Source organism: Dama dama, chromosome 10 (assembly GCF_033118175.1).
Source record: "Dama dama isolate Ldn47 chromosome 10, ASM3311817v1, whole genome shotgun sequence".
Taxonomy (NCBI): Eukaryota; Metazoa; Chordata; class Mammalia; order Artiodactyla; family Cervidae; genus Dama; species Dama dama.
Genome location: NC_083690.1, coordinates 13387468 through 13415035, shown reverse-complemented (window position 1 = coordinate 13415035; position 27568 = coordinate 13387468). Strand labels below are relative to the sequence as shown.

At 43.2% G+C, this 27568-nt stretch overlaps 1 protein-coding gene across 2 annotated transcripts in view; it reads right to left on the bottom strand.

Annotated features, from left to right (window-relative positions):
* Positions 1 to 27568, bottom strand: part of SHISA9 (shisa family member 9) — a 337988-nt gene that overhangs the window by 17357 nt on the left and 293063 nt on the right. For both annotated transcript variants that reach the window (XM_061153965.1, XM_061153966.1), the window contains exon 3: positions 6721 to 6876. In XM_061153965.1, coding sequence (XP_061009948.1) covers positions 6721 to 6876 — 156 coding nt within the window. The remainder of the gene's footprint in view (positions 1 to 6720; positions 6877 to 27568) is intronic.

The window sequence follows — 27568 nt, the reverse complement described above, 5'->3', positions numbered from 1 at the left end:
GGGAAATCTCACATGATTAGCAGGAGCCTAGAGTGTAACCCTTTCCGTAAAGAATGGTGAGAAAGGCTACTGCTACACCTTACCCAGGTCCTCCATAGACCTTCTCTGTACTATGGGACTTTACTCAAAGCGGGGCAAACCTGCGCACGTGCCAGTGCTCATTGGCTGGCGGCCTGACCAATCAGCGTGCGCTACTAGCTCCCGTTTCCTTTCTTGGGAAGCTACCTGGAAAAACCAAGTCCTCAACGTTTCTGCACAATTTCCAGAGATATATCCGGCTGCCAGCTGGGAGGAGACGCAGGGAACAGTCTGTGATCTGAATGATTACAGAGCACAGATCCGGGCCCATTTAAGCATTTCTGGTTGGCCTCCCAGGCGTGCCAAAGGACACTCAAATTGCCACGTTCCCCCTGCGGATATGAACTCTACACGCTCATCACTCACAACGGTCGGGAGATTGGAGTGACAGGCGAAGAGTGATGAAGTTAAAATTAAGTGGGACCCGCCCGGGATGCCCTGAATGTTTCTTCTCCCTCTGAACCAGGATCACTGACATCTGGAAATAGTGATGTAGCCCCAGATCTTCCGGTGTGGGTGGACACAAGCCTGACACAGTCACTGAGTCACTAATTCCAAGGAAGCCATTTGCCCCCAAGTCAAATCCATCACTGCCTTGAAGGCAGGAAATACACGGTGGACATCCCTGTCTCCACTCCCTAGGACAGGGCTTCACTCTGGTGAGGCAGTAACACGTTTTGTTTATTAAATCCAGTGCTAATAAGGGCACTAAATAAAATGGTACAGAAGCTACCAAATATATACTTTAAGTCTCCTTTTGTGCTCGGTGACACTAGTGAGAATTAGTTAAATGTTTGTTGGGTGAAAAATTAAATGCCTGTGTAAAGAGGATGGGCATTGGGAGGAAGAGAACATGAGGGAACTTTCTGGGAGAGGAAAATATTTCTTATCCTTCCTGGGATGTTGATGCCTCTAGCATACGTATATTTCAATAATCACAGTATTATAAAATTACGATCTGAGTCTTATACTATACATATTAAATTATACCTCAACTATAATATACCTTAAATGTGTTATACCTCAATCATACTAGCATGATGAGAAAATTTTACCTCCAAGCAAACAAACAAAATAATTAACACCTTAGTAAGTCTTTCCGGACAAAAGAGGAGAATGAGCCTCTTCAATCTTCTTGTTTTTTTTTTTTTTTTTTTGGCCCGGTAAGATCCTTCTGGTGCCAGAAACTGCTCTGTGGGAGATAGCATCATTTCATGGGAAAAAGACCTGATTCAGGCTATCCCAGATATGACTCCTGGCTCTTCAGGTGTTACTTTGGAAAAATTACTTAACTATACTGAGCCCCAGTATCTCCATATTTTGACGTTGGGACTGATACCTCCCCAAGAGGCGTACAATTTGGGAATCCAGTGATACTAGCTCCCTTTCTTCCATATCAACAACAACAAAAAACTAGTAGAGGTTAATTCAAAGTTGAGGGGTTTATGCATCACTTAGGGTCTTTACAGATGATTCCTACAGAAAGAGTAGAAAAGAATTCCTAAGTGCATTGTTGCTGTGGTTTTAAAAAGTGCTATTGGAAAACTGTAACAAAGTTCTGGGAAGACAGTCCACAGACTGTTAAAGAGTAATAGAGAAAATATTTTCTTATTAAATTCTGGAATCTAAAAAGAAAACACCACCTTTTATCAATAATGCTGGTACATCCTGTGTCTTTTACTCACTGGACAGCCTAGGTTGCCCAAAAGCATCTAAAGGGCACGTGGTCAAGAGCCATTAGCAACTGCGGATTTCAACTCTCAAGACACCTAGAGGAAAAACTAGACCTGGGGCCAATAGATGCTAAATGCCAATGTGCAGGCAATTTTCCATTTTCCAGAACCCCTCAGGAATTACATAAAGAGTGGCCTTTTCCCAGTTTTGGAGGCAGGAAGCAACCAACTCTGAACCATCAGGTGACCCTTAGGGATATTTTCACGACTGTCTTTGTAAACATTGGCCAACGAAGAACCATAAAGTGGCTCCTCACATAGTCACCACCATTGCATGGGGGGTGGGGGCAGGGCGGGCCAGAGGTTTTGTGTGCTTAACTGATTTTTCAAAAGGTTACAGTTTGGCTCAGTCTAGAACAACACACACTTCTTGACTTTTCTTGGTAGCAAACACTTTGAAACTGTTTAACCTCACATTCTGACTGAGTAAGGGAAGTTAATTGAGTGAAACAGAATCTTTCTATGATGGATTATGGGAGTCATGGGTCTGAGCACATGGATCTTCATTGTCCAGGCTATTGGTGGGGAGAGAAAGAGGTTTGGGTTGCCTCTTAGCTGGTGTGAACTGTGCCACATGGTGCTAGGTCCTTGGTATACACCGATGAAAGGGACAGACTTTGTTCCTGACTCAGTGGGACTTACAATTGAGGGACATGAGATTAAATGATTGGAGAATGAATGAATGATTTGGACAAATAATTATTCAACTCCATCACTTCTTCTTGTACAGAGTAGTGAGGTTTCAGTACAGTTCAGTTGCTCACTCATATCCGACTCTTTGTGACTACATGGACTGCAGCACACCAGTGAGGTTTAGGACTTCCCTGATAGCTCAGTTGGTAAAGAATCCACCTGCAATGCAGGAGACCCCGGTTCAATTCCTGGGTTGGGAAGATCACCTGAAGAAGGGATAGGCTACCCACTCCAGTATTCTTGGGCTTCCCTTGTGACTCAGCTGGTAAAGAATCCACTTGCAATGCGGGAGACCTGGGTTTGATCCCTGGGTTGGGAAGATCCCCTGGAGAAGGGAAAGGCAACCCACTCCAGTATTCTGGCCTGGAGAATTCCATGGGCTGTACAGTCTATGGGGTCGCAAAGAGCCAGACACAACTGAGCGCCTTTCACTTCCTTCACTTCAGGGAGGTTTAGCCTCTTATATTCCCCTAGTGTGTGCTAATATTTTACAATAACTGGGCAGGGAACTTCTTGGGAACAAAGACCATTCTGCAGCCACATGGTACACAGGACCAGATGTTACATTCCCAAATCCCTGAATCACAGAGAGAAAGGAATTCTGTTTAAACATGAATGAGTGTGATTTCAACAAGAAAACAACAATAAATAAAAATAAGATTGCTGTTTTGGTTTAGTCACTAAATAATGTTCGACTCTTTGTGACCCTATGGACTGTAGCCCGCCAGGCTCCTCTATCCGTGGGATTTTCCCAGAAAGAATACCGGAGTGGGTTGCCATTTCCTCCTGCAGAGGATCTTCCTGACCCAGTGGTCTAACCCATGTCTTCTGCACTGGCAGGAGAATTCTTTACCACTAAGCCACCAGGGAAGCCCATAATATAAGATAAAATAAAAATAAAATAAAATAGAAGGGAAGGCCTGTTTTGGAAGAATTTATCTCAGGAACTACCAACAGTTCCTATTCTGAGTTGGTTGTGAATGAATGAGACATATTTCATGGCCCACAGGTATTCTAATAACTAAAATGAGTAGAATTGTTTCATTTTCTAATTTTAAAATCATAATGGAGTTTGGAACCTACAGAGTTCAACTTCTTCATTTTTCACACAAAGAAGCTGAGGCCAGGGGATTTCAGTGACCAAAACCCCTTGAGGTTCTGAATATTAAAGCCTCCAAGAGAATACCGATTTTCCAGAAATATTTTTGAACTTGGCAGCTAACCCTAAAGGCTGTCCAAGTCTCTCCTTATTGGCTGAATTGAAATTTTTAGAAAATGAATCTGGTTATCAGACACTGCAGAACTTTCCACAGCAAACCATTTTTTAAACAACTCTCCTGGGTGGTAATGATTTTGTTAATGAAATGCATTTCATCCTTCACACCATGGTCACATTATGCCTTAATAAAGAACCCTTGAAAGAACATTTATTATGGGATTTGCATTTCATTTGGGCAGGCAGTCACTCAGTCTGCCCCACACCGGACCTCACAAGACCATCAGAAGAGCATCTGTGACTCAGATAAAGCCTGTGAACTCTTATAATAGTCAGAAAAGAAGGGCAGCAAAGAAGAGGGCCACATCAATCATATCCAGGATCGAGGAGGGTTCCTCATGTGAGATCCTTCAGAGTTTTTAGAAGATATAGGGGTGCTCCCTTCCAACTAAGCTATTCTTCGGTTGGGATTAAAGATAAATTCATTCATTCATTCAGCAACCATTTCAGGAGCTCCTGCTTTGTGGGAGAAAAGGTTACTCAAGGAGTGCTGAATAAACTTTCAGACTGCAAATTTAATTCCAAGTGCACTGCAAACATTTGCTGTACCAAGGAGCCCTATGTCAAGCCTGGACAGAATCAAGGAACTCTGCTGGAAGATCCACTTATGATTTACCGAAGAGCTATAGGGTGTCGCAGGGGAAGGAAACACTGGGCCTAAGTGAAGAAATGAGTTGTTTGGGGGTAATGGGACCTGTTGAAAAAGAAAAAGATGTCAGGGTGGGATTTTTTTAACGTCAAAAGAAGAATCAAATAACAGCAGATGCTAGTCATCACCTAAACGCAAGACTCAGAAAGGGAGGTGGGCCACCGAGTAGTGCATGAAGGCTTATGCAGGTACATGGGCACAGATGCCAAGACTTCTTCTCTCCTAGGCAACAGCCCTTAACCCTCCCTTGTAATATCTGAGTCTATTTGAACATGCTTAGGATGTATGTGCTATACAAACATGCAATACGGAATAGAGGGTATATATCGTCACTGCTGGGCTTCCCTGGTGGCTCAGATGGTAGAGAACCAGCTTGCAATGCAGGAGACCCAGGTTCAATCCTGAAGATCCCCTGGAGAAGGGCATGGCAACCCATTCCAGTATTCTTGCCTGCAGAATTCCATGCACAGAGGAACCTGGTGGGCTACAGTCCATGGGGTCTCAAAGGGCGGGACATGACTGAGTGACTAACACTTTCACTTCATGGTCACAGATGTAGATAAGGAGACAAGTGCTCGGGCCTGGTGCACTGGGAAGACCCAGAGGAATCGGGTGGAGAGGGAGGTGGGAGGGGGGATCAGGATGGGGAATATGTGTAAATCTATGGCTGATTCATATCAATGTATGACAAAACCCACTGAAATGTTGTGAAGTAATTAGCCTCCAACTAATTAAAAAAAAATAAAATAAAATAAAAAATTTAAAAAAAAAAAGGATTGAGTTGGGTGGAGAAATTCAACAGAAAACATGGGGTGCTGGTATGTGAGAGCTTATGAGGCTTGGGATTTAGAAAGCACAAGCTGTACCCTCAGAATTATAAGCACCCCTCAAGCCCTCTTCAAAAGGTTCCGTTTGGAAGTCCTAGGATATTGGGGAACATAAATTCCTACAGATAGGTTTCTAAGCTCCAAGTTTGGGCCTGACTGTCGGCAGGGCACCTATATGCTTGTTTTATGAATCTGATGTCCATAGACCATGGTTACGACAGCAGGTTACATGATCGTGTCTGTGCTTTAGTTTCTGTCCTTAATTTGTATTGGAATTAGGATATTTCATACTAGAATTGATCAGCTCATGTCTCCTATCCCATCTCCAAAGAGGAGCTTGGCAGAAGAGGGAGAAAATAGAATAAGAGGCTGATAATTAAAGAAAGTACATGGTCTGGGTATCTTCTGTCTGCCCCAAAGCTTGCCTTTGCTGTGAGTGCTGCTTCCATCCTATAGGAAGTGGTCATGAGTCATTTGTCCAGCAGTCTGGGTCATCATCAAGGCCACTGTCACACTCCCTCATGTATGAATCAGCGGAACGGACTGAACCCCCACCCCAGGGCTGTGGGAAGGTAGTGGCAAGAGCACAGGCTCTGGAGTGATTAAAAACACAAGCTCAAACTGCCCACCAGCTGCTTGATTTAGAGCAAGTTAAATTAACCTCCGCAGTCTCAATTTTCCTAATCTGAAAACTGGGGCAATATTTATGCCTTCCTCTTTGGATCACTATGAGAAAATGAGGCAATGTTCTGTAAGAACACCAATGCAATGTCCCAGACTTGATAAGAATGCAGATAACAGGAGCTCCAGGCTGTCCCTTCAACCTGGAAATATTGGAATCCAGTATTGGAATATTGGCATATTGGAAATATTCCAGCATCTGGGAACCAGAAGCTGCCTGAGATAGAAATGTGCAGGCTTACTGACTGTTCCAAGAGAGGCTAGACTGGGTGGATGATGAGCATCTTCCACTAAAGGACAGGATGTTCAGAGACCAATGCCTTGGATCCCATGTCCATGTTCCCTGAGGATTCACAAGGGTAGATGTTCAATGGTGGAGGGGCTGAGGTATCCACAGGATCAAATGAATATCCATGTTCTCTTCTTCCCCCACCCACCCTGCTCCACACAGCAAGGTAGGACTTGCCCTGGGGCCAAGAGAAAACAGCTAGGGGGCTCTGGTCCTTAGTAAACTGTGTCCCAGGTACAAAGACCCAGAATATATTAGAGAGAGAGAGAGAGAGAATGAGACAGAGAGAAACAAAGAAAAAGGAGAAAGAGATAATGGATGGATAGATACATGGTAGATGGATAGATGATGGATAATAAAAAGATGATGGATGATAGATAGATAGATGAGAGAGATCAGAAAGATAGAAAATGGAGTAGAAAAAAGTTAGAGATAAGGAAATGTAGAAGGAACAGAAAAGTACAAGATAGAGAGAAGAAAAAAATGGTGCTTACCAACTGCCTTCAAGGAGGCGTACTTATTGAGCTCTTTGCCGGGCGGCTGCTGTTCGTAAGGGTTGGAGATCTGGCCCAGGCTGGGATAGGAATGTGGGTGGCCCATCTGCTGGAGCAAAGGGGAGGTGGGCACTGCGTTGTTCATCTGGGTTGTATCTGGAAGGGAAGAGAACAGAAGGAGATGGTCATCAACAGGGCAAGAACTTCTACCCATCCCCACCATCGCCATACCCCTCGAGACCAAAACTCCTCGCCCTCTAGAGACACGGGTTGGGGGGGCGGGGCAGCCAAGGGTGGACAGGTATAACGGCATCAGTCAGCTCTGCAGTTGTCATTGGCGAGCAGCTGAGGATGGATGGGGAAGAGCACAGATGCACCTAGAACATTTCCATCTTCCCCAGTTTAACGTAAGTCCTATCACTGCAGGGGATGCTCTTGTGATTGAAACAACATATGTATAAAAGGATGACCAACTTCAGTAACAGCCAAAGAAATGCAAGTCAGAACAATGGGAGGCCACTCCTCTGCCAAGAGATTGGCAAAAATTAAAAGGACTGAAGAACACCAATCTGGCAAAGACGCTTGGACCCTGGGCAGTCTCATAAACTCATGGTAGATAAGCGATTTGCTGTATCTGCAGAAAGGAAGTGGGTAGTGTGTGTGTACAGAAATTTTAAATGGTTAGCGTGGGTATGTTCACCAGATGATGCCAATTCTAAGGAGGGTGACTTCAGAAATATAAGCGTCAGAATGTGAGGGTGGCAATTCCCTAGTAGTCCAGTGGCTCGGATTCCATGCTCCCAATGCAAGAGGCCCAGGTTCAATCCCTGGTCGGGGAACTAGATCCCACATGCTGCAACTAAGAATACACATGCTGCAAATAAAGATCCCACATGCCACAACTAAGACCAGGAGCGGTCAAATAAATAAATATTTTAAAACATTAAAAAAAAAAAACCACCAGGGCTTCCCTGGTGGCTTAGTGGTAAAGAATCTGCCTGCCAATGCAAGAGACATGTGTTCAATTCCTTACCTGGGAAGATCCCACATGCCATGTAACAGCTAAGCCCATGTGCTGCAACTATGGAGTCTGTGTTCTAGAGCCCAGGAGCTGCAACTACAGAGCCCAGGGCCTGAGCTCCACAACAAGAGACGCCACTGCAATGAGAAGCCCTCGCCCCACAACTAGAGCGTGGCCCCCACTTGCCACAACTAGAGAGTAGCTCCCCGTTGCCACAACTAGAGAAGAGCCCTCGCAGCAACGAAGACCCAACACAGGCAGAAATAAAAAAAAAATGAAATTTGAAAGTGAAAGGCGCTCAGTCCTGTCCAATTCTTTGAGACCCCCTGGACTGTAGGCCGCCAGGCTCCTCTGTCCATGGAATTCCCCACTCTGCTGGAGTGGGGTGCCATTCCCTTCTCCAGGGGGGGATCTTCCCAAATAAAATTTTTAGATAAGTAAATAAATTAAAAAACAATTTGTATAAGTATACAAAATTTTATATATATATATAAAATTTTCCTTACCCTTTTAAAAATTAATTAATTAATTTTAATTGGAGGATAATTACTTTACAATATTATGATGGTTTTTGCCATACATCTACATGAATCAGCCACGGGTGCACATGTGTCCCCCATCCTGACTCCTCCTCTCACCACCCTCCCCACCCCATCTCTCTGGGTTGTCAAAAAAGAATATGAGGGTAGTTGTTAAGAGATGTGCATTGTACCATTGTTCGTTAAGTGAAAAATAAAAACCACACAGAAACCATTTGAACTCCTATCATCGAAGCAATTCTTAATTTATTGTATATCTGTATTAGGTACATAATATGTACATACACACGATGGGCTATTATTCAGTTCTTAGAAAAAAATGAGTTAAAAATCAGTTAACTATACATTCAAACTGGAGAGTGTCTTATGATTTGTATTGGTAAGGGGGAAAAAGCAAATGTCAAAGTAATGTGAATAACAGTGTTTTGTTGAAAGAGAAGAAAGTCTGCATATTTTTGTGTGCTGCAGTTTATAAAAATAGGCAAAGACACACAAACTGAATATTGGGTACTTAGAGGGACTGGGATTCATGGGGAGAAGGGTTCAAGACATTTTTCCAGAGGAAATACTCTTTGTGCTATTAAAGGTTTCTGTTTTCACCCCAAGAACAGTGGGACAGATGGACAACGGATGGACTGGAGGCAAGTGGGAAGTGGGAGTCAGAGAGTCCAGGTGAGGTCATTTGGGCTCAGGTAAGATAGAGGAAGCAGTGGCTCTCCCCATCCCCAGGAAGCATATCTGCAGATACAGATCAACACAGCGGTAGTTGCTTCTGGTGCCTTGAAAGATGCCCTTACCCCACAAGTGAGTCCCAGCTGTTTCAGCTGCTAAGAGCTCGTAAAGAAAGAAAGATAGCGCTAAGTTGTGTCTGACTCTTGCGATCCCATGAACTGTAGCCTGCCATGCTCCTCTGTCCTTGGGATTCTCCAGGCAAGAATACTGGAGTGGCTTGCCACTTCCTTCTCCAGAGGATCTTCCTGGCCAGGGAATTGAACCCAAGTCTCCCGCATTGCAGGCAGATGCTTTACTGACTGAGTTACATGGCTTCCCCTAACATACAGAAATTTGCTCTTGGCTGATGTGAGCCACCATCTTGGGCTTAAACTGTTTGACAGACCTCACCCCCAACACCCCAAGGTGGGTGACAACAAAAGCCCAGCTGACACTAAGGTACCAAGACCAGCCCTTTCCTCAAGGCAGGGATAACGCTTTGGAGCAACAGAGGCTCCAGAGCTCCCATGGGTTGGGACAAGTTTTAGAGCAGGGGTCAGTAGGATTCTGCTGGAAAGGATCAGACTATAAATAACTTAGGCTTTACAGGGCATCCAGTCTCTATGGCAACCATTCAACTCTGCCCTTGAAGCAAAAAAGCAGACATAGCCATTATGCTAACACAGGGGCATGGCTGTGTCCCAATAAAACTTTGTTTACAAATTACAGGGGCAGGTGAATTTGGTCCAGCGGCCATAGTTTGACAACCTCTGGTCTAGACTTTATCTGAAACTGAGATCCCCATCCCAGTGTGTCTCCTTTATTTTTCTTATATTGTTTCCCTCATAACCTTAGAAGTGTGTGTGTGTGTGTGTGTGTGTGTGTGTGTGTGTTTTATTCCATCAGAGTCTCATACACCTGAAGCTGTCTCTCAAACACTGCTTCTAGACAATTTGACCTGTGACATGTAAGGGATAAGTTTGGCTTTAGAAACCAATACACTCAAATTGGGTTTTCCTGGTGGCTCAGACAGTAAAGAATTCACCTGCAATGTGGGAGACCTGGGTATGATCCCTGGGTTGGGAAGATCCCCTGGAGGAGGGCATGGCAACCCACTCCAGTATTCTTGCCTGGAGAATCCCCATGGACAGAGGTGCAGGCTACATACAGTCCATGCGGTCACAGAGTCAGACATGACTGAGCGACTAAGCACACACTCGAATGAGAAGAGCAGAGATACCACAGCCGAGACACAGAGATAAGGTGAGTATTTTTATCACTGCACATGCATGGGCCAACCCACAAGCCCAACTGTCTAATGGGAATATCGCCAAACATAAGCCAAGTCGTCCAGCCACTGGCCAGCATCTGAGGAGGTGGGCATGTCCTTCTGCCATGATAACTTTTTGGCTGGCATTCAGTTGGGGTGGGAGAGTCCTAAGATTAATGGAGTTAGGGTGGAAATGCTGTCTCCCATAAATTACAGCTCTGCCTGTTGCCAGGACCCCAAGATTTGCTGACATTTTCCTCTCTAGAGCAACCTGCTAGGGAGGTCTGTTGGCTTCCTCTGGGCATGGCAAGCAAGTCATGGTTTGTTTCCAAATGTTGGCGTATTAGGAAGAGATTTACCTTAAGTTCTCATTGTTTGCTGTTCTGTGGATTTCTTCCCCCACCCCCGCAACACACACTTATGTATTTTAGTGGATAGCTACTATTTCATGTATTCAGAACTATCAGTTCCTTGGGCACACTGCTTCATCCCCGTTTGACTCATGTAATGAGTTGTCAATCACAATAACTCTCTTATTTTGGGTTTTCCCATAAATCACTGAGATAAGAGCTCAAGTACAAGCAGAAAAACATCTACTTCTGCTTCAGTGACTATGTTAAATCCTTTGACTGTGTGGATCACAACAAACTGTTGAAAACTGTTAAAGAGATGGGAGTACCAGGCCACCTTACTTGTCTCCTGAGAAACTTGTATGCGGTCAAGATGCAACAGTTAGAACCAGACATAGAACAACTGATTGGCTCAAAATGGAGAAAGGAGTACAACAACGCTGTATGTTATCACACTGCTTACTTAACTTATATGCAGAGTACATCATGCAAAATGCCAGGCTGGATGAATCACAAGCTGGAATCAAGATTGCCAGGAGAAATAGCAACAACCTCAGATATGCAGATGATACCACCTTTCTGGCAGAAAGTGAAGAGGAACTAAAGACACCCCTGAAAAGAGTGGAAAAGGAGAGTGAAAAACTGGCTTAAAACTCAACATTAAAAAAATGAAGACCGTAGCATCCAGTCCCATCATTTGATGGCAAATAGATGGGGGGAAAATGGAAACAGCGAAGATTTCATTTTCTCAGGCTTCAGGATCACTGTGAACAGTGATTGCAGCCATGAAATTAAGATGCTTGCTCCTTGGAAGGAAAACTATGACAAAGCTAGATAGCATATTAAAAAGCAGAGACATCATTTTGCTGACAAAGGTCCATTATAGTCAAAACTGGTTTTTCCAGTCACCATGTACAGATGTGAGAGTTGGACGATAAAGAAGGCTGAGCATCGAAAAACTGATGCTTTTGAACTGTGGTGCTGGAGAAGACTCTCCAGAGTTCCTTGAACTGCAAGGAGATCAAACCAGTCAATTCTAAAGGAAATCAACCCTGAATATTCATTGGAAGGACTATGCTGAAGCTGAAGCTCCAATAGTTTGTGAAGAGCTGACTCACTGAAAAACACCCTGATGCTGGGAAAGACTGAGGGCAAAAGAAGCTGTAGAGGATGTGACGGTGGGAGAGCATCACTGACTCAATGGACATAAACTTGAGCAAACTCCAGGAGACAGTGAAGGATAGGGTAGCCTGGTGTTCTGCAGTTCATGGGTTGCAAAGAGTCCTACATGACTTAGTGATTGAACAACAACAATCAGGAAATACTACAGAAAAGGAAGTAGGGGGGGAGAGAGAATAAAAAAGGCAGATAAAGAGTGCAATGTCTGCAAGGGGGCAATGGTGAAGAATGGGCATTTAATCCCACTCTAGCCTTCTGATATGTTGTGCTGAAATTCTATCAGCCCATGGGCAAGAGTCCCTGAGTATTTCTATGCCAGCTCCCATCAGTCATTTGAGGGCTGCTTCTGAGATACAGTAATTCCTCAGCACTTGGAACCTGCCACATTCATGGGCAGAGAAAGCCCCAATGGCCAGAGAAACTCTTACTCAGAGATGTAAGTGAGAGATAGCAGTTGGAAATCAGGTCAGAAACTCACCCCTCTGGTCACACAGTGAGCATGTGATCCAAATCAAACCAATCACAACACCTTCTTCTCACAGTGATTGGCCCAGATGTGAGCATGTGATCTGGGCTGGACCAATCAGAGTTCTTCCCTGAATTTTTTCTATTGGGAAGCTTTTAAGTCAATGAACCAGGAGGCCATGAATTCAAGTGGAGAAAGTGTTCCTTCATTGTGAAAGAATAAGGACAAAGAGAAGTATCACAGGAGACAGGGAAGCTCCTTCCTAAACAAGCTAGTGTGCTTTGAGGTTACTGGCAAATGCAACATAGAGTTCTGACAAATGCAATTGTCTGGATTCCTTCCGGAAAGCTGGAACTGATCAGAAGAGAAGCTTCCCATGGGGTCTATGGAGTACATCAAGATGGAATGGGCATTGCCCCTAGATTTCCTTTTTCTTTCTTTCTTATTATGTTTTAACTGTGCTGGGTCTTTGTTGCAGTGCATAGGTGCGTCTCTGGTTGCACATGGGCTCAGTAGTTGGGCTTAGTTGCTCCACAGCATGTGGGATCTTAGTTCCCTGACCAGGGAACCCGTGTCCCCTGCATTAGAAGGTGAATTCTTAACCACTGGGCCACCAGGGAGGTCCCAGCCCTAGGTTTTCAATAGAGTTGCAGAAGAAATGTCAAGCAGCAGATTGCCTGAGTAGTGAGTAAAGAACACCCAAAGACATTCATAAGTTAATTATCTTAACAGCAGTTTTTTTTTTTTTTTTTTTTTCCTGAAAATAGATTCCAAACTAGTTGAAGAGCTGACACCACCTAAGCCCATCATCCAGTGGGAGCCCTTATTCCTGTCTCTTTGCTCCCTCAGTCCCAGATCCCACCCACAATTGTTCAAACCCTGTTTCCAGTCTTGCCAGGGGAAGGCTAAACACTTCATTAATGGAAAAGAAATTTGTAGAGAGGTTCCTTATCACTTGGGATAACCTTTTATATTATTAAACAGACTACTTAATACATCAGTATAAAACACTTGCTTTTGGATGACTTCTCTCAAATGAAAGTGAGCTGCTCAGTTGTGTCTGACTCTTTGCAATCCCATGGACTGTAGCCCACCAGCCTCCTTTGTCCATGGAATTCTCTAGGCAAGAATACTGGAGTGGGTTGCCATTCCCTTCTCCAGGGGATCTTCCTGACCCAAGGATCAAACCTAGGTCTCTTGCATTGCAGGCAAATTCTTTACCGTCTGAGCCACCAGGGAAGCCCCAATTTCTCACATGTCCTGAGCTAACTCAGGGGCAGCGAGTAGTTACTTAATGGAAGTGGGTAGGACTGAATTGGCCCTCCAAAGGGATTCCTCACAAAGAAGGAAGAGCCTGCCACAGAATCATGTTTCTGCTTTCACATTCAGGACAGCAGGAAGCAAATTTCTGGCAGTTTTAGATAGCCATATTGTACTAGCTTCCAGGCTTTGATTATTCAGAAATATTGAAATCCAGGCACAGAGCAGCAATCAAGAATTATTAAACAGAATTTGGTGATTGGGTTTTTTTTGAAATCTTATATTCATTTTACTGAACAAGAAACTGGACTGGACCTGACAACCCAGATTCTCTGTGAGTTTTGCACAGATATATCCAGCTAAGGAGGACAAACAAACAATACACATGAGGCAAGCTTAGGTTGGCATCTAAGAAAAACAGAACAAGAGTGAGTGAAGAGAGAAAAGTGGGTGAGACCTGGGTTATCTACAAATCCTCACCTTGACAACTGAGAGAAGAAACATAAAGACAGGTAACTAAGTCAATAAATATTTGAACATATGTATATAAGTAGTATGTATGTGTGTCTATGCATGTGTATGTATATATATACATTATATATAATATAAATAATCATATATTACATAATGTAGTATATAATAATATAAAAAAATATATAGGTATATAAATATAAAATCTATTTTGGATAACTTTATAAATCATATATTTATAAATTATATACTAAGTATATGTAAATATTATATTTTATAATTACATATTATGATGGACTATATAGTCCATGGAGCTCTCCAGGCAAGAATACTGGAGTGGGTAGCTTTTCCTTTCTCCAGGGGATCTTCCCAACCCAGGGATTGAACCCAGGTCTCCCACATTGTAGGTGGATTCTTTATCAACTGAGCCACAAGGGAAGTCCAAGAATACTGGGGTGGGTAGCCTATCCCTTTTCCAGTGGATCTTCCCGACCCAGGAATTGAACCTGGTTTCCTGAATTGCAGGCAGATTCTTTACCAACTGAGCTATCAGGGAAGCCCACATATTATGATAAATACATATTTTTATATGTAGTGTATTTATGTAGTATATATATATACTATGCAAAATAAATCATATATAGATATATGTAACTATATGTCAAATTATATAATTTATATATAAAATATATATACTGTATAATTTGGCTTCCCTGGTAACTCAGTGGTAAAGAATCTGCTGGCAATGCAAAAGGCCTAGGTTGGATTCCTGGGTTAGGAAGATCCCCTGGAGGAGGGGATGGCAATCCACTCCAGTATTCTTGCCTGGAGAATCCCATGGACAGAGGAGCCTTGTGGGCTACAGTCCAAAGGGTCGCAAAGAGTCAGACACCAATGAAGCAACTGAGCGTGTACTCAGGCATATAATTTGTTTTGCAGAGTCATGACCATAGAGAGAATCTAGTAGGACCAGCAATGTCTTGCTGCCAGGAGTATGGTTTCTCTTCTAGACACACCCCAACCCCAGAGATATTTTACTCACCTCATCTCTGTAGAAAGGTACTTTCTACCCAGAGTCACAAAAAAACTTTCCCTGCTTAATCATAATTTTGCAACTTCTTTTTTAAAATTTTTATTGGAGTATAGTTGATTTATAATTTAGTGTTAATTTCTGCTATCCAGCAAAGTGAATCAATTAAACATATAATGTATCTATTCTTTTTCCGCAACTCCTTCTGATCCTTAGAAATAACTGATGAGGACTTGCTGTTCTTGGGTGCTGCATTCTGTCAAGACCCTCCGTCAGCAAACAAATTGATGACATCCCATCCTCTCCTTCCTAAGAGAGAAAAGAGGGCCTCATACACTTTATCAGTTTCAAAGAAACTTAAGATACACTTACTCTAACTGGAAGTAACGAAGTGGTGGTTACCAAAGTAACCGCCATATAAGTACCGTTATTATGTGGTACATCTTAGTTACTAAACAGACTAATGAGTGCGATCAAGACAGGCTCACTGAAGTAAAAATGCTCAGTTACAAATACTGGGATGATGCTCTAATCTTCTCAGTGGAAAAGAAGCAGATAACAACTATCAGAAATTAGAGCAGTCTGGCTCATCTTGGAGGGAAGGCAACAGTAGTAAACTTTTCAAGGTGTGTAAGGAGGAAGAATAGCACAGAAGGAACAAAATGGTCAAAGCAGGTTGCTTTGTGGAGCATGTATTACCCATCACTCGGTAAAGAATGTTTCATGCACTATCTCCTTAAATCTTCATATCAATCCTATGGAGTAATGATATAGGGACAACATATCTTTTAAAATAAACTTTTGCTGTAAAACAATTTTAGATTTACATAAATACTGCAAAGATAGCACAGAGTTTCCATATCCCCAGACCCAGTTTCCTCTATTATTATTAAATTACCTTAGTAGGGTACATTTGTTACAATTAATGAATCATATTGATATATAACTATTAACTAAAGTCCAAACTTTGGTCAAGCTTCCTTGTGGTCAGCTGCTCAGTCGTGTCTGACTCTTTGCAGCCCCATGGATTGTAGCCTGCCAGGCTCCACTATCCACAGAGTTTTCCAGGCAAGAACACTGGAATGGGTTGCCATGCCCTCTTCCAGGGAATTTCCCCCATCCAGGGATTGAACCCTCATCTCTTGCATCTCCTACATTGGCAGGTGGATTCTTTACTACTAGCATCACCTGGGAAGTCCTCAAGCTTCCTTAGTTTTATCTAATGCCCTTTTTCTGTTCTAGAATCTCATCCAGGTAGCACATTAAATTTAATCACCACCTTTCTTTAGGTCTGTCTCTTGGCTGTGAATTTCTCAGACTTGCCTTTTTTGTGGTGACTTTGACAGTTTTGAAGAGTACTGGTCAGATATTTTGTAGAAATGTCCCTCAGTTGGAATTTGTCTGATGTTTTTCTCATGACTAGACTGGGGTTATGGGTTTGGGGGAGGAAAACCATACAGGTAAGATGACATTCTCAATAAAACATATCAAGGATACCTTTTATGATGACATCACTATTGATAGTAACCTTAATCACTGCCTGAGGCAGTATTTCTCTTCTCTCCACTATAAAGTAACTGCATTTTCCTCTCTTTTCACATCATACTCTTTGGAAGAAAGTCATTGTTCACAACCCACATGTAAGGAGTGAGGAATTACGCTCCACCTCCTTGAATACAGAATGTCTACATAAATTATTTGGAATTTTTCATCACAGGAGATTTGTCTATTCTTCCATTTAATTTGGGTGTCCCCTGTGGTTCAGTGGTAAAGAATCTGCCTACAATGCAAGAGACGTGGATTTGATCTCTGGGTTGGGAAGATCCCCTGGAGGAGGGCGTGGTAACACACCCCAGTATTCTTGCCTGGCGAATCCCATGGACAGAGGAGCCTGGCGGGCTACAGTCCATTGGGTTGTAAAGAGTCAGACACAACTGAGTAACTAACACTTTTACTTTTCACACTGCTTACTAACTGGAGAAACTAATAACATTTTTCCAAAACTTTTTTCACAAGGGAGAAGCATCACATTTCTGCTTGGCCCACAGGCCATGTTGATCCTACCCAGGGCCCTTTTTAACCCCTACTGTTTCCAAGACCCCCTACTTTTTCTGTGCCCCATGCTGTAGCCTCAACGGACTCTCTCCCATCACAACATCCAGAACAACATGATGAAAGAAGCATGGATTTCTGGATCAGCCAGTTCTGGATTCAAATTCTGGCCGTTCATTTCCTAACAGCATCTTTGGGTGTGTTATAAAATTTCTCAGGTCTAAAATGAAGCTGCTGTTGTTTTTCAGTCACTCAGCCGTGTCTGACTCTTTGTGATCCCATGGACTGCAGCATGCCAGGCCTCCCTGGCCTTCACTATCTCTCGGAGTTTGCTCAAACTCATGTCTATTGAATCGGTGATGCCATCCAACCATCTCATCCTCTGTCATCCCCTTCTCCTCCTGCCCTCCATCTTTCTCAGCATCAGGGTCTTTTCCAATGAGTCAGCTCTTTGCATCATGTGGCCAAAGTATTGGAGCTTCAGCATCAGTCCTTCCAATGAGTATTCAGGGTTGATTTCCTTTAGGATGGACTGGACTATAACATAAATCCTCATAGGCTTTGCTATAAAGTTTAGAGACTGTGGATGTTCCATCCTCAGTATCACACATGAAGCATAGTAAGCATCCAAAATATTGTAGCTAAAGCTTTATTGCCTCTGATTGTCAGGGAAACCAAGAAGAAGAGGATGTCTGTTTTCCCTAAGGTCCCCTCTGGACTCAGCATTCTTGGATACATTCCAGATTATTCAATTGTCCCAGAACTGGACAAATGAGAGAGAATAAGTAGGAGATATTCCTGTGGGAGCCAACTGCACTGCTAATTCTCTTAACGACAAAAAAAAAAAAAAGAGAGAGAGAGAGAATAGACATTCAGAAATTATAACAGAGCTCTGACTTTTAGCTCAGCTTTCCTTTCCAATTCAAACATGTACATCCAGCATCCTTTTAAAAAGAAAACCTGAAAATTATAGTTTGAAACATCATGTAGATTTTTCTCTGACCACAGGAAAGCAAAAAAAAAAAAAAAAAAAAAAAAATCAGATCCAACTCAAAATTACCCTGAATTTGTCAAAAGAGAACATAGAAGGCTAGGCTTTTACCAGAAAAGGTTGATGTAAAAAGAGAATTAAATTCATCTTTTTGAACCCTGGTGGCAGAGAGAACAGCAGGAATTTGTGATGCAGAAAAAAGTGTACATATATCACTGGAAAACCTTTGGCAAATTGATCATGTATGTTACCCAAGAGCTTATATCTTTAAGAATGCAAAAAAAATTAATTTTGAGCATTAGGATGTGAATATTTTGAAACTGGGGTTGTTAAGCAAATGTCTATTTAATGTTCATTTCTGGCCATTTTGTATGCAGATTCTGAGGGACAGAGATTCACTTCAAATCTCAGTTTGTGCCCCAAGGAGATGATGGTCTAGAATAGGAAGCAGCCCAAGAACAACACAGGTAAGAGAAAAGAAGAGTTGAAATCAGCATGGTTAGTGCTATGATACAACAAAACAGATTCTATGAGGGCCCAAGGGAGCAGGTACCTAACCCAGGTTTATTGTCGTTCAGTTGCTAAGTCATATCCGACGGCTTTGTGACCCCATGGACCGCAGCACACCAGGCTCCCCTGTCCTTCACTATCTCCCAGAGTTTGCTCAAACTCATGTCCATTAAGTCGGTGATGCCGTCCAGCCATCTCATCCTCTGTCACCCCCTTCTCCTTCTGGTTTAAAAGGTACATTTTGAAAAAGAGAGACTCTCAAAGACAGTAACAAGAAGAGAAGGACCTTTTAAATTTGTAGTAGCATTGTGTGTCGAAGAAACTACAGTTTATTGGCATCACTTCTGAAACAGGACATCTCTAAAGTGGTTAAACTCACCATTGATGGCTCAGTATTATCATTAAAGGATCAAAGGGTGGTTGGTGGTTCTGTGCTTCAAGTAGCCATTTCCCCAGAAGTCAATTTCATGAGCTAGTGTAATGATGGATGTTTGTCCCTTCACTCAGTAGACAGATGAATGGAAAGAAGATGCAGGATACACACACACACACATACACACACATACACACTCACACCACACACACACACAATGCAATATTACTCAGCCATAAAAAGAATGAAATAATGCCATTTGCACAACACAGATGGACCTAGAGATTATCATACTAAGTGAAATAAGTCATTCAGAGAAAGACAAATATCATATGATATCACTGACATGTAGTATCTTAAAAAAAAGAAAGAAAAAAAAAAAAAAAGAACTTGTTTACAGGCTTCCTTGGTGGTGCTAGTGGTAAAGAGCCTGCCTGCCAATGCAGGAGACATAAGAGATCTGGGTTTGACCCCTGGGTTGGGAAGATCCCCCAGAAGAGGGCATGGCAATCCACTCCAATATTCTTGCTTGGAGAATTCCAAGGACAGAGAAGCCTGGCGGGCTGTGGTCCATAAGATCACAAAGAGTCAGACACAGCTGAAGCGGTTAGCACACATGCATGGGTGAACTTGTTTACAAAATGGAAATAGACTCACAGATACAGAACGCAAACTACAGTTACTAAAGGGGAAAGGGGAGAGATAAATTAGGAGTTTGGGGTTAACACATACACACTATTACATACAAAATAGATAACTAACAAGGACCTACTGTACAGCACAGGGAAGTATATTTAATATCCTATACTAACTTATAATGGAAGAGAATCTGAAAAAGAATGTATGTATATTCTGACATGTATATATCTAAAACTAACACAACATTGTAAGTCAACTATACTTCCATTTTTAAAAAGGTTTAAAAATTTTTTTAAGATTAAATGAGGCCATATGGGTAGACCTGACTCCAATCCTGACTGGAGTCCTTATAAGAAAAGAATATTTGGACACAGAGATGCACAGGCAGAGGAAAGATCAGGTGAGGACACAGCAAGGAGGCAGCCATCTGTAAGCCAGAGACAAAGACCTCGGAAGGAATCAAACATGCCGACACCTTGATCTCAGACTTCTAGCCTCCAGAATGGTGATAAAATTAATTTCTGTTGTTAAAAAATAGAGCCCCCCCCCCAAAAAAAATCCAAATGGAAAGGTTGTTTTATTTCTGTTCCTTCTTCTCTTCCCTTTGTGTTTTCTTCCTCCCAATTCCATTGATTTAAGTTTACTTTCCTGCACCATCATGGTCAGCCTGTTTCATCAGCCACGCGGCGAGTAGCAGCCAGCTCTTTTGGACTTCACTTGACTTCGTCCTAATGTGCTGTGGGATTCGAAATGTGATACCCACACTTGTTAGAATAGATTGTAACCACTAGCCACCTATCAAAATACTATTTCTTCTGCAACATGCTATTCGTTGGCGCGTCAGGCTCCTCTTGTTACGGAGCACGGGCTCTAGGGTGTGCGGGCTTCAGTGGTTGCAGCTTTAAGGCTCCAGAGTGCAGCCTCAAGGGTTGTGGTGCATGGGCTTAGCTGCCCGGTGGCATGTGGGATCTTAGTTCCTGGAACAGGAATCAAACACGTGTCCCCTGCCTTGGCAGGCAGATTCTGGACCATGAGGGAATTCCTTTTTGAATTCTAATACAAAAAGGATGAGGGAGAAAAAGGATGCTTTTCAGGCACCTGCTATGTGACAGGCAGCATGCAAGATATTTTACCTAAAAGTCAACTACTCATCTAAGAAAAATGCACTGAATGTATTGGTTTAGCAACAGCTCTTCTAGCTGCTCTGAAATTTGTATTTGCTTTTTGGAGTGTATGTGCAGTGGATATGCATTTTGTTGATGGATCGTTTGATGCCTGGACAGAAAATAATAACAACAATAAAAGCAGATAACAGATGAGAAAATTGCGTTCAGTTTAATCAAACACTCGGCTTCCCTGGTAGCTCAGCTGGTAAAGAACCTGCCTGCAATGCAGGAGACCCCAGTTAGATTCCTGGGTCGGGAAGATCCGCTGGAGAAGGGATAGGCTACCCACGCCAGTATTCTTGGGCTTCCCTGGTGGCTCAGCTGTAAAAAATCCACCTGCAATGCAGGAGACCTGGGTTAGACCCCTGGGTTGGGAAGCTCCCTTGGAGGAGGGAAAGGCTATCCACTCAAGTATTCGGGCCTGGAGAATTCTATGAACTGTATAGTCCATTGGGTTGCAAACAGTCAGACACAATTGAGTGACTTTCGCTTAACCAAACACTACGGATGCTACACTGCCTAGGTGTGTATCCTTCAGGTGATAATGCAACATACATGCCCCTTGGATGGAGGGTGAAGTATGTTCTCCACTGAGGCTCTAGTAAAGATAAGTCTGTATAGGGGTTGAAGAACTCTCTAGAGAGCCTCACTTTAGGGACTGAGGAATTTTTTAATATGCACTCAAAGGGTCTTTAGCTCATGCTGTGGTTGAAGCTTCCCAAAGTCAATGCATGCAGCAGGCTACTTTTTGATTTCCCTACCACCTATGCATTTTATCTACTCAAGAGCCCACTTGATTGGGGTGCAAATCTATCCCACTCAGGGCCTGTCACAAAGAATGTAAATGACTGGTTATGAAATTCACAGTGATGGATGCTACCATCTTTCTCTCTCTTTTCTTCTAAAGTACCCCCAAATCTCCTCTTGTCACTCAGGATGCCAACCTCTCCTCCTGAGAAGTATTTGAGGGCAAAGTGAGGATACGGAGAGAGAACAGATAATGTAGATACATATGTTTGTGCTCATGCTCGCCACTCAGTCGTGTCTGAATCATTGTGATCCCATGGACTGTAGCCCACCAGGATCCTCTCTCCATGGGATTTTCCAGGCAAGAATATTGAAATGCGTTTCCATTTCCTTCTCCAGGGCATTTCTCAACCCAGGGATCGAACCAGCATCTCCTGTGTCTCCAACATTGGCAGGCAATGGGAAGCCCAGAGACAGAAGACTTGGGTTCAAATCCTACTCCAGAAACATATCAACTGTGAGGCCTTAATCAAGTTAATTGACCTCTGACACCTCTGTTTCACTGCCCATGAAATGGGGGAAATAGGCAACTAAGTATTACCAATTGCAACACAAAGGCTAACAAAAGAATTTAAAGCAGGACCTTTAAGAGGTATTTGCACATCCAGGGTCCTTGCAGCCCTTTTCGCAATTGCCAAGACTTGGAAGAACCCAGGTGTTCACCAAAGGATGAATGGATTTGAAAATGTGATATATTCATGCAATGGAATGTTGTTCAGCTTTAAAAAGGAAAGGAATTCTGACCCATGCTACAACACAGATGAACCTTGAGAACATTCTGCTAAGTGAAATAAGCCAGTTACAAAAAGACACATACTATAGGAGGCACCTAGTCAAATTATAGAGACAGAAAGTCGAATGATGGTTGCCAGGGGCTGAGCAGAGGAGGGAATTGGGAGTCAGTGTTGGAGAGGTATCTGAGTGTCAATTTTATAAGATGAAAAGGTTACGGAGATGAATGGTGGGGATGGTTGTACAACACTGAACAGGCATTACATTACTTAGCTATACACTCAGAAATGGTTAAGGTAGCAAAGTTTATGTTATGTGTTCTTTACCACAATTTGAACAAAAAGCACACATGCCAAGTACTTTACCTACACATCCTTCAGTATACTCAAACCCACAGCATTAGCGAGGATTGTCTGTGTATGTGTGCATGTGTGCTGTCGTGTCCAGCTCTTTGTGACCCCAGGGACTGCAGCCCGCCAAAGCTCCTCTGTCCATGGGAATTCTCCAGACAAGAATACTGGAGTGGGTTGCCATTTCCTCCTCCAGGGGATCTTCCTGACCCAGGGACTGGACCCATATCTGCTGCGTCTCCTGCACTGCAGGCAGATTCTTTACCACTGAGCCACCGGGGAAACCCAGTTAGGCGTTACTGTGCTCATTTTGCAGATGAGAAAACTGAGACAAAGGGAAACTCTGAACCACTTGATCAGGTCACAAGCAAAGAGACAAAGTCCAGCTCTAGCCAAAGCCAGTGCTTTTTTCTCTACACTGATTCTCTATGAAGAGTTCAGGATGGGACAAAGCAAGATACCTCCTGAAAACACTGACCTTCGTGCTTGGCACACGTGAGAGCCTGTAATGTGAGGTCCTTCCCCTCCCCCCAACATTTCTGTTTTAAAAATTCAGGCCCCAAGGAAAAACAACCTAACCATTTTCTTCTCTGAGAACACTCAAGGTGCTGATTGTTGAATAAACCAAATCCTTTCTAATTACAGGTTGAGCAATTTCATTCAGTGAATAACCCACTTATGAAATAATCATCATGTGCCATTCCTAGGCCACACATCTTTCTGGGTATTTGCAGGAAAAGAATTGGATAAGTCACACCTGAGCCTTTGAGAAGCTCACAATTCAATGAGGGGAACAGACAGCAAATAACTTCACCATAACACATGTGACATTAAAAGTAGGTTAGGAACAATAGTAAGTGAAGTAAGTCAGACAGAGAAAGACAAACGTCATATGTTACCACTTACATGTGGAATCTTAAAAAATGATATAAGTGAACTTATTTACAAAACAGAAATAGGCTCATGGACATAAACTTACAGCTACCAAAGGGGAAAGGGGGCTGTGAACTGGGAATTTGGGGTTAACAAATATACACTACTATATATCAAAATAGATAAACAACAAAGACCTACTGTATAGCATAGGTAAGTAAATTCAATATCTTACAATTACCTATAATGGAAAATAATCTGAATAAGAATATACATACATGCTGCTGCTGCTGCTAAGTCGCTTCAGTCGTGTCCGACTCTTCGCGACCCCATGGACTGCAGCCTACCAGGCTCCTCTGTCCATGGGATTTTCCAGGCAAGAGTACTGGAGTGGGGTGCCATTGCCTTCTCTGATACATATATATATATACATAAATCACTTTGTTGTACACCTGAAACATTGGAAATATACTTTTTTTTACAGTAGGCTTGTAATGGGCTTCTTAGGTGGCATTAGTGGTAAAGAACCTGCGTGCCAATGCAGGAGACACAAGAGACGCGGGTTCGATCCCTGAGTTGGCAAGATCCCCCGGAGGAGGGAACAGCAACACACTCCAGTATCCTTGCCTGGAGAATCCCATGGACAGAGGAGCCTGGCCGGGTCACAAAGAATCGGACACGGCTGCAGCGACTGAGCATGCAGGCGTGCACGGCATCCGTACACAATGATCTCAGAACTGTATGCCATAGGTTCCTGGGCAATCGAAGTTCAGAAGCTAAGTGAACCAGTGGTCATGCGCCTTATAGACTCAGGAAATTTTCCTAATTGCCTGATGACTCTTTCGTATTACAAAGTCATCAATATCCTGGGCCAAAATTCACCCTAAGAAAGAGACCTAAACAGATATCCCAAGTCTTGTCCTATCAGTTTCACCCTGCTCCCAACACAACATTTTAATGCCCACATTCTTCTGCCAGGGTGAAATAGCAGAAGGGGATTTTGGCTGTGACCCTTCCTCTTTACATTAAGGAGACTCTGTTCTGGGCTTCCCCGGTGGCTCAGTGGTAAAGAATCCACCTGCCAATGCAGGAGACTCGGGTTCGATCCCTGAAAGATCCCACACACCGTGGAGCAACTAAAACTAAGCCTGTGTGCTACAACTATTGAGCCTCTGCTCTAGAGCCCAGGAGCCGCGACTACTGAAGCCCATGCACTCTAGAACCCATGCTCTGCAACAAGAGAAGCCACACAATGAGAAGCCCGTGCACTGGAACTAGAGTGGCCCCAATTAAAGAAAGCCCATGCAGCAATGAAGACCTCACACAGCTAAAAATAAACAGATATTTAAAAATTAAAAAATAAAGAAGGCTCTGTTCCCATTCAATGGCCTGGTCTCACCCTTGAATTTTCCAACTGGACCATGGATTCTTGAATTTCTACACTGAACCTAAAAATTAATAATTCATGGAAGAAACAGGAGAGAAGAGTCTTTCCAGCCCCATTATCTTTCTCAGAGGATGATCACCACTGGAGCCAAGGCCAGGAGGCCTGCTTATGTAACAGAGGATTTTCCTTTAATTACTTAGAAGGAAAGGAGAAGGAAAGTGGGTTTGCTTGAGTACAATCTTGGTTCTACCTTTTAAGACCTGTGAAACATTGAGTAAATTTCTTACCATCTCTGATTCTCTGTTTCCTTGCTATAAAGTAGTGATAATCATCATATCTGTCTTATAGAGGTGTTGGAAGGGCAAAATAAGAGCTTGTGAAGATGTTTATGCCTAGCACATGATCAGCTTCCCTGGTGGCTCAGATGATAAAGAATCTGCCTGCAATGGGGGAGACCCAGGTTCAACCCCTGGTTTGGGAAGATGCCCTGGAGAAGGAAATGGCAACCCCCTCCAGTATTCTTGCCTAGAGAATTCCATGGAGAGAGGAGCTTGGTGGGCTATAGTCCATGGGGTCACAAAGAGTTGGACACAACTGAGTGACTAACACACACACACATAATTAGCACTCAACAGATATTAGAGAGTTGTTGTTACTGTCATGGAAATATCTGACCATTCAAAAGTCTTCTGTGTCAACAGACAAGATAAGAATAAGGTGTGTTTCAATTCTCAAACCACCTTATAATCAGTATCAGGCTTTTCTAGAAGTACTGATATTATTACTAAATAGGTCAGCCAAAGTAATCCCATTGGCTGAGAAACTGGACCTGAAAATAGATCAAGCTAGCTAATATTTGTCTGGACACCACGTCAGCATCTTCAGCTTCCAGGCACTATTGCTAAGTCCAAATGGGGCTTCTCTCTAAGGCCTCGCTGACCCATGCCTGGAAGCTGGCTTCTCTGCTTCACGTTCCCCAGGTCCCGGGTGCAGACAGAGCAAGGGGGTGGGAAGTTGTCTGTGTTGCTGGGGATGGGGAGGGCTCTCCCGGCATCTTGGAGCTAGATGACACTGTCAGATAGCCAAGTGGCTAAATGTTGAGGGCTGTAAATGAGGCTCATCTGTCAGTCGTGGGCGGGCACCGGCTCCATCTGCTGTGTCAGCAGCCTGGAGAGCGCTTGAAGGAAGCAGCTTATAAAGCAAGAAGCCTAGGATAGGGGGCAGAAGCATCCTCAGAAGATGATAGAATGTGTACCTTGAAAACTCTCTCAGTCCTATCGAAGGTCAAAACACAGACAAGCCACAGACCTAAAGAGGGCTTGGCATGGTCACTCAGCAAATGTGCATGATGATTGCCAGGATGACAGTCAACTCCCCAGGATTCCAAAGTACTCCTCTCTTCACCCAGATACACCTGACCCAACTTACACCTAACCCATGAGTAGAAGAGATGCTCTGAACAATGTGAGAATAGCACCTCCCAGTTCTCTTTCTACACTTGCATTTGTTCTTCAAGTATCTGTTCCTCTCTATAGAACCTCAGAATAGACCTGATCACATTCATTCATTCATTCAGTAGATATTTTTGGAGTACCTCTAGGTATAAGTTCTCATTCCAAGCACTGAATGCATTGATGAAAAACACGTACCTAGTTCCTACCTCCGGAAGCCCATAACCTAGTGGGCAAGACAGATCTTAGGCAGAAAGAAAACGAGTTTTTGTAAGGAAAAAGTATTGGGTACCAGTTGTCCCTAATTCACATGTTGCAGAATATTATGAGGAATTGACCACTATGTTTCCCCCTCACCCCATTTCTTTTTATTCAGTGACCTTTCTTCACTGGGCCAGTGGCCATGGGGCAGCCAGAGTCTTGGTGGAGAGTTTTGCACAAAGGAATCAGACAGCAAAACAGTCACATGCCAGGTTTCTGAACTTCAAAACGCAGCACTGATATGGACAAATATTTGCTAAGTTAGCATTCTATTTCTGGCCCAGAAGATATGAGGAATTCTGGGCTACAGGAGGGGCAAAAGTTAAATAAAAGAGCAACTGAGTCAGCTGTTCATTTATATTTTCTGAGATGAGGTTCTGTGGGTTGCCCAAAGAAACACGCACAAGCAAAAATACAGATCTCCCCTGTTCTCATATCCCCAAGCCCATTGAAGAGTTTGGCTCTGGTTCAGAGATATTCCCAGCTGATGAGCTGAGCAGAAAGGCCAAGAGAAGAAGGCTTTCCCCAGTCAGTAAATGAGGAGGCTTCCCCAGCCTTGGGTCCTCCAAGGTCAAAGACTGGCAGTCTATAATTGGAGTCGTATGTCCTCCCCAGCCTTTGGGTAACCACATGGCTGAATAACTCCAAGTCAACATCATGGCTTAGTTATTGTCTCAACAACAGATGAAATGCAGAAAGAAGAGAAGTGATGTGGGTGATCCGAGAGCTGCAGTCCTAGAAGGCCATTATCTGTCTTAAGCTTCGGCCCACCCTACCACCCACTCCTCCATGTGAGGTTATAATACAGCAATAAGTCTGCAATTATATTTTACTGGTGAAAAAAATTGTGGTGAGTCAAAAGCCAGCTCACAGATGTAACGTCACCACTAGTTATTTAAGTGGGAGGGGGCCAAGTCTTGGGCTGAATTCAGACCCCCCACTGTGGGCCCATGTTCCTG